This window comes from Acanthisitta chloris, unplaced genomic scaffold (genome assembly GCF_000695815.1).
Source record: "Acanthisitta chloris isolate BGI_N310 unplaced genomic scaffold, ASM69581v1 scaffold2647, whole genome shotgun sequence".
NCBI classification, from domain to species: Eukaryota; Metazoa; Chordata; class Aves; order Passeriformes; family Acanthisittidae; genus Acanthisitta; species Acanthisitta chloris.
In genome coordinates, this window is record NW_008683002.1 from 1 (window position 1) to 7,226 (window position 7,226).

A 7,226-nucleotide genomic window follows, 5' to 3' on the forward strand; every position below is an offset into this window, starting at 1 on the left:
CAGGCATGTTGGCACTGAGAGTAGTACTCCAACTGAAGGAATCCCAGAATCCCAGAGATTCAAAAAGACCTTCCAGACCATCGAGTCCAACCTGTGACCAATCTCCACCTTGTCAGCTAGGCCAGGGGACTAAGTGCCATGTCCATTCAGTTCATGAACACCTCCAGAAATGGTGGTCAAGAACACTCCACCACCTCTCTGGGCAGTTACAATGCTTGACAGTCCTTTCCAGGAAGAAATCCCTCATGATGTCCAACTTGAACTTCCCTTAGCACAACTTGAAGCCATGTCCTCTTGCCCTGTCCTTTGTTCCTTGGGAGCAGACCCTGACCCCAGCTGGCTGCATCTCCTGTCAGGAATTTGTAAAGAGTGTAAAGGTCCCACCTGAGCCTCCGTTTTTCCAAGCTGAGCCCTCCCAGCTCCCTCAACTGCTCCTCATAGGACTGACTCTCCAGCCCCTTCCCCAGTCTGTTCTCTTCTCTGGACAAGCTCCAGCCCCTCAATGTCCTTCTCACAGTGAGGGCCCAGAACTGGACACAGCACTCAGTGAAGTGCCCTGGGAACTGTATGCAGGGCTGGAAGGGAGCAGGAAATACTTCTTAGCCCCTACAGAACAGTTTTGTGGTCAGAGGCATTAAGTGTTGGGGAGTCCTTCTCTGTGTGTCACATTGTCCTGAAGTGACATGAGCCTGGAGCAGATGTGCCTCAAATGCTCCAGAGATCCCATTCAGCTGCAGTTTGGCTGTGTCCAGAGAGGTCACCAGTAGTGGTCCTTTAGACCCTCCAACTGTGCCCCCCCTGTTTCCAGGCTCTGGAGACTGAGGAGTTGTATTCTGTCAGCTCAGGTGTCTGCACCTCCTTCCCACACAGGAAATAGCTTAGGTCCTGCTGCTCTTGTTGTCCTTCAGGGAAGGTAGGATTGGGTGCCCTGTGGGAAACCCTGCCAAGGGTTTGGCCATTTTCCAGCAGTCTGGATGGCCCAAGCAGAAATTGTGGCACAGCCACAGGCAGAAAGCAGGACATGTACCAATTGACCAGCATGGGCCTTGGGCACAGGGCTGCCCCCAAGCCTAGGAGTGATAGGAGGGGAACCTCCACTCTTATCCACTCAGTCTGCTGTTTAAGGAGGGCTGGGATGAAGGCAGAAGGCAAGACCCAGCAAACTTCTGCCAAGATCAAAGCTCAGTCTTAAAGAGAGAGTCTAAAGCCTGAGAGCAGCAGAGCCTGACTAGAAAGGCAATGCCTTAGTCAGAGTGAGTGAGCACAGCATGAGAGGGAGAAAGAGATGGTGCCGACCCTCACAGGTGGATGTCCAGGCTGAAGCCTCAGGGTTAGGAGCAGCACAGCCCCAGTCATAAGGAAGCACCTTAAAGTGAGGCCTGGAGGTCAAGGGGCTGGTATAGCTGGAGAGCTTGGACATTCCTCAACACTGGCTACATCATCTGCCCATGCTGACGTGTCATTTCCCCTGGAAACATTTTGGCCTCTAATACCACCAGTTGAAAGGAATCTGTGAGGCTGACTGGGCATGTCCTGCACAGGGAAATGAAAAGGCAGCATTGCAGGGAACGTAAGCACTGTCCCCATTTCTTTAATTGGGATGTTTTTGCATGCAAGATGAGCTTGGTAAACATGTTACATGCACAAAGGATGCCTCTGGGCCTGGGGCAGTCCAGGGCACTATAAAAGCCAGTCCAATTGAAGGCTCCTCATCCACTTCTCCTGCCTTCTCCTCCTTGGTGAACCAGGTGAGTAGCAAGAGCCTCTGCCTCACTCTTCTTTTTCTCTTGTTCTCCTCTTTTTCTTCTGACCTGAACCCAATCTTTGTTTCTCTGTAGTAGCCACTGAGAGCTTTGCTCCTTGATCCTGCTCTCATCTTCTCTTCGTCCTTGTTCTTCAGCAGGGAGAGGAGGGAGAAGGTGTTGGGCTTTCTTTGTTGGGAAACATTGGGATATGATCTGTTGAATCTCCCTTTCTCCCTATTGAGCCTGTCCCTTCTCCCCAGCCTGAGTTCTGTCTCAGCATGAGCAGGATGTGCTGCCCCCAAGCCTAGGAGTGATAGGAGGGGAACCTCCACTCTTATCCACTCAGTCTGCTGTTTAAGGAGGGCTGGGATGAAGGCAGAAGGCAAGACCCAGCAAACTTCTGCCAAGATCAAAGCTCAGTCTTAAAGAGAGAGTCTAAAGCCTGAGAGCAGCAGAGCCTGACTAGAAAGGCAATGCCTTAGTCAGAGTGAGTGAGCACAGCATGAGAGGGAGAAAGAGATGGTGCCGACCCTCACAGGTGGATGTCCAGGCTGAAGCCTCAGGGTTAGGAGCAGCACAGCCCCAGTCATAAGGAAGCACCTTAAAGTGAGGCCTGGAGGTCAAGGGGCTGGTATAGCTGGAGAGCTTGGACATTCCTCAACACTGGCTACATCATCTGCCCATGCTGACGTGTCATTTCCCCTGGAAACATTTTGGCCTCTAATACCACCAGTTGAAAGGAATCTGTGAGGCTGACTGGGCATGTCCTGCACAGGGAAATGAAAAGGCAGCATTGCAGGGAACGTAAGCACTGTCCCCATTTCTTTAATTGGGATGTTTTTGCATGCAAGATGAGCTTGGTAAACATGTTACATGCACAAAGGATGCCTCTGGGCCTGGGGCAGTCCAGGGCACTATAAAAGCCAGTCCAATTGAAGGCTCCTCATCCACTTCTCCTGCCTTCTCCTCCTTGGTGAACCAGGTGAGTAGCAAGAGCCTCTGCCTCACTCTTCTTTTTCTCTTGTTCTCCTCTTTTTCTTCTGACCTGAACCCAATCTTTGTTTCTCTGTAGTAGCCACTGAGAGCTTTGCTCCTTGATCCTGCTCTCATCTTCTCTTCGTCCTTGTTCTTCAGCAGGGAGAGGAGGGAGAAGGTGTTGGGCTTTCTTTGTTGGGAAACATTGGGATATGATCTGTTGAATCTCCCTTTCTCCCTATTGAGCCTGTCCCTTCTCCCCAGCCTGAGTTCTGTCTCAGCATGAGCAGCGTGTCAGGCTGTGCCTCACATGCTGCCTGTGCTTTCCCTCTCCTCTCTCCCAGGTGCATCTCCAACCCACAGCCATGTCCTGCTACGACCTGTGCCGTCCCTGTGGCCCAACCCCTCTGGCCAACAGCTGCAACGAGCCCTGTGTCCGACAGTGCCAGGACTCCAGGGTGGTGATCCAGCCTTCTCCTGTGGTGGTGACTCTGCCTGGTCCCATCCTCAGCTCCTTCCCCCAGAACACTGCTGTGGGATCCACCACCTCTGCTGCTGTTGGAAGCATCCTGAGTGAGGAGGGAGTGCCCATCAACTCCGGGGGCTTTGGCCTCTCTGGGCTCGGTGGTCGCTACTGTGGCAGGGGGGGGCCGGTTCAGTGAGTGCCTCGACCAGGAAACCCAAAGCCAAGTGTCAGATGGAGCTGCTGGCCAAGCATTTCCAGCTGGTTGAGCACCCTCATACCTTCCTGCAAAGGAGGGAGGGAAGCAAAGTGCTGTCTGGACACGTGGCCAACATTTTTTGTTCTTGCAAATCCTGCTGGTGATGACTTTTCTTGTATCTGTGATTTTGAATTTCACATTGACATGGTCTAATCTGTACTTTCAATAGTCACTGGAGGGGTTTTCCTCAGGAATTAAGGAAAGGTGGAGTCTTGCTTGCTGTCTTTCATTTGGAATGGTTAAAGTGGCTTCTTTTCCCTTTATAAATAGACAAATTCCTTTTGTTTTGCTGAATATTACTTGACTTTTTATCATTAAACTGATGTTGCATCTGAATTTGAGTTTCATTGTGGTTTTTACTCTTGTTTGCCTCACCTTGGGGCAGAAAGTGTCATAACATGCAAACCTATGCAGATTATCTTCCCAGTGGAAAATATGAACCCAATAGTCACCACAATCCACCTGACAAAAACTCACTATTGGTTTGTACTCTCTAGAGGAGCACCAAACGGGTTGACTTAGGTGTTTTTGTTGCTAGGATTTTTTTCCCCACATCTTGTGTGTAAAAATACAATTGTGATATTTGAACTTGTGCCTAAGAGTGTTGTTCAAATGCTCCTTGAGCTCTGACAGGCTTGGGATCATGACCTCTGCCCTGAGGAGCTGTTCCAGTGCTTAAACACCTCTGGGGGAAGAACCTTTTTCCAATATCCACTTAACCCTCTCCTGACACAGTTCCAGCTGTTTCCTCAGTCCTGTCACTGCTCACCAGAGAGCAGAGACCAGTGCCTGCCCCTCCACACTGTCCCCTTTTAGGCTGTGGCTTGAGGCAAGAAAAACAAAGCATCTAAGTTGGTAAATGAAAAGGTACTCAACTGAGTGGAGTCCCTGCTTCAAAATTAGTTTCCATGTGTGAATTTTCCAGCCAAACCATTGGAGGGACTGGAATACGCACACAGCTCTGCTGACAGGACTGGTGTGACTGAAGTAATTAGTTATTCACCCAGATCTGTGAGGAATTGCTGACTCCACTGAGAAACATCAAAGAATGGCAGGAAAGCTCCTGCCCATGATGCAAAGGGACATGGAGCACAGAGTACAGAAGTGAATTTCGGGGGAATGGAATGTCCAGTGAAGTGGAAATAAGCCCCTAAATTTATCCTTTTGCATTTAAAACAAAGCAAACTCCTGGGCCCAGCCAACTTCAGCCAGCACAGCATCGTGGAGGGTTTGTGCTGAGGCCTTTGTTAAGTGTAGGTGCTCAGTTACATCTCGTGTAGCATTTTATAGCTCTAAGGGTCTTATCAATCTCTGTAACACCTGAAATCATCAGAGAGACAGTTCCTGCAGAGTGAAGATCAGTTTGAAAGTCTTGTCCCCTTCAGATGTTGCAGTTGGAGAAATGGGTACAACGACTCTGCTTTGGGATGTTTATAAATTTAGGAGACCATTGAAGCATCATTTTATGCACTAATTACTTCCCACACCTATTTCTGCAGGTGGAACCTTTTCTTGATAAAGAAATCGTCCTGCTCTGGTTTCCCAGCTCAGCTTTAGCCTTGGCATTCCATGAGAACTGTGCTCTACTCATTCAAAATTCTTTCATCTTCCCAATTTATGGAGAGTTTTAATTTCTGGCACTTTTATACTGACTCTGTGAGTGTCAACATGAAATTACTCCAAGCACAGGCTAATAAAGCCTTTTTTTTAGCTCCTCATCTTGTGGCTGTCTCAGGATCTAAGGTCAACCTCCCCACCAGGCTCTGGTGCTCAGTGACTCAGTGATTTCAGGTGTGGATGTGCTTATTTCACAGGATCTACCCAAAAGACAGGATTCAGTCCAGATTGTTCTTCTGCTTTGCTGGAGGCAGAGCTTTGTAAATATTGGTGGAGACAGGAATTTATTAAGGATTGACACTCATGTTCTTAATAAAAGAACAAGTCTGAGCGATGAATTATGTATTATACACATTCTTAGTGTTTTTCTTTATGACTAAAGTGAAACACGCACTGGAATATCAATTTTGTTGTGACTGAAAAGTGCCACTGGAGTAAATGTGGCCCAGAATTCCTGAGATGAGAGGAACCTGTATGGCAGAATCTGTCTGGCACAAGATAAGGAAACGAAAACAAAGTAATAAGCAGTAAGGAAAAGACATTTAATCAGCTGGAAGCATTTTGCATTTGGGACATACTCGCTGGGAACTAATTCCAGGTACAAAGGATGTCTGTGTTCCTCAGGCCATCCGAGGTGCAGTATAAAAACCAACTCAGCTCAGCTCCTTCCAACCACTTCTCTTGCCTCTTTCCTCTTTTGTGAACAAGGTTAGTTCAGATCTACTTCTCTTTTTCTGTTTGCTGAGTTCTTGCCTTGTAACAACCTTCTTTTTCCTCCACAGTGTTCTGCTGCTGCTGGATTGGTTTGGGGGGAGAGTTTCCTGGTTAAATTCTTGGGGTTTGCTGTCAGAATTGCAGCAGTTCTAGAGTTCTCATCCTTAAAGTGGGGATAGAAATTCAGTCCAGTGTGGGATTTCTGCCATGTTAAGTGACTTAGCAAATGCTACTAATGATCAAGATTAACAAACTGAATGGGTAGAACAACTGCAATGGGTTGGAACTGTGTGATCTTTGAAGGTCCTTGTCAACTCTAGTCTATGAAAACAGAAGGTTTAGGTGCTCAGTTATATTTCAAGTAGCATTTTATGTTTTTGAAGCTCTTATCCATCCTCTGTAATGCCTGAAATATCATCTGGGTTGCCAAGAGTTGGAATGATGTTCCAGGGAGCAATGACATTGCCTGCTATGCAGAGAAATGGGTTCAGGGCCTGTGAGATAAAGGCAGAGCCAAACTGGAGGAGAGCAGAGCACTCACCAGTCTGTGATGGGTGTGGGAATCACTGAGCTTTGGTTGTGTTGGCGTGGTGTAACCAGACCCAGGGAGCAGGAGGGAACTTAGGGCTCTCTCACAGGTGGCACATCTGTGGACAAGTTGGCCTGGAAAGATTTCAAAAGACCTCTGCAAGTAATCTTAATTAGACTGAAATTTGTACCTCTTGGTAGGCAAAGTTAGAGCCATGGAAATAATTCTCCATTTGAATTTCCAGCTGCCTATTGAACAATATCCATAGGTATATTTGTGGCTAGGTATCTCTCCTAGTTACTACTCTGCAATGCTCTGCATACATCCAGTTGGACCTCAGAAGTGTCTCCCCAGTCACACAGACAATCAAAATGCTAAAATTGAAGTGGTGCTACAGGTGTGTTTCCTTTTGTTCTGCTGCCAGCACTGCCACAGCATCACCAGCAGCTCAGAGGGAACATTTCAGCCTCTGTCTTCTGGTAACCTGTTTAAGAATTTAGTTTCCTTCTCAACTCAGTTCCTAGAAGGATCCTTGGAAAGCTGCTGTTGTCCTGATAACTGAGTCAATGTGAGTGTAAAGCGACTCCTACATTGCATTCACTTCTCCTCCTGTGTTTCAGCCTTGCCTCCAGCCACAGCCATGTCCTGCTACGAGCGATGTCCTTCCACCTGTGGCCCAACCCCTCTGGCCAACAGCTGCAACGAGCCCTGTGTCCGGCAGTGCCAGGACTCCACGGTGGTCATCCAACCCTCGCCCGTGGTGGTGACCCTGCCTGGCCCCATCCTCAGCTCCTTCCCCCAAAACACCACCGTGGGATCCTCAGCCTCTGCAGCTGTAGGAGATGTTCTCATTGGGAGTGCTCTGTGTGCTGAGGGAGTGCCCATCAACTCTGGCAACTCCTTGGGCTTGGGGAGCCTTGGCTA

At 48.4% G+C, this 7,226-nt stretch overlaps 1 protein-coding gene across 1 annotated transcript in view; it reads left to right on the forward strand.

Annotated features, from left to right (window-relative positions):
- The first annotated feature begins 3,085 nt into the window (after positions 1 to 3,085).
- Positions 3,086 to 7,226, forward strand: part of LOC103806057 — a 7,982-nt gene continuing 3,841 nt past the window's right edge. Inside the window, exons 1-2 of the mRNA XM_009078728.1 lie at positions 3,086 to 3,378; positions 6,999 to 7,137. Of these exons, the coding sequence (XP_009076976.1) occupies positions 3,086 to 3,378; positions 6,999 to 7,137 (432 nt within the window). The remainder of the gene's footprint in view (positions 3,379 to 6,998; positions 7,138 to 7,226) is intronic.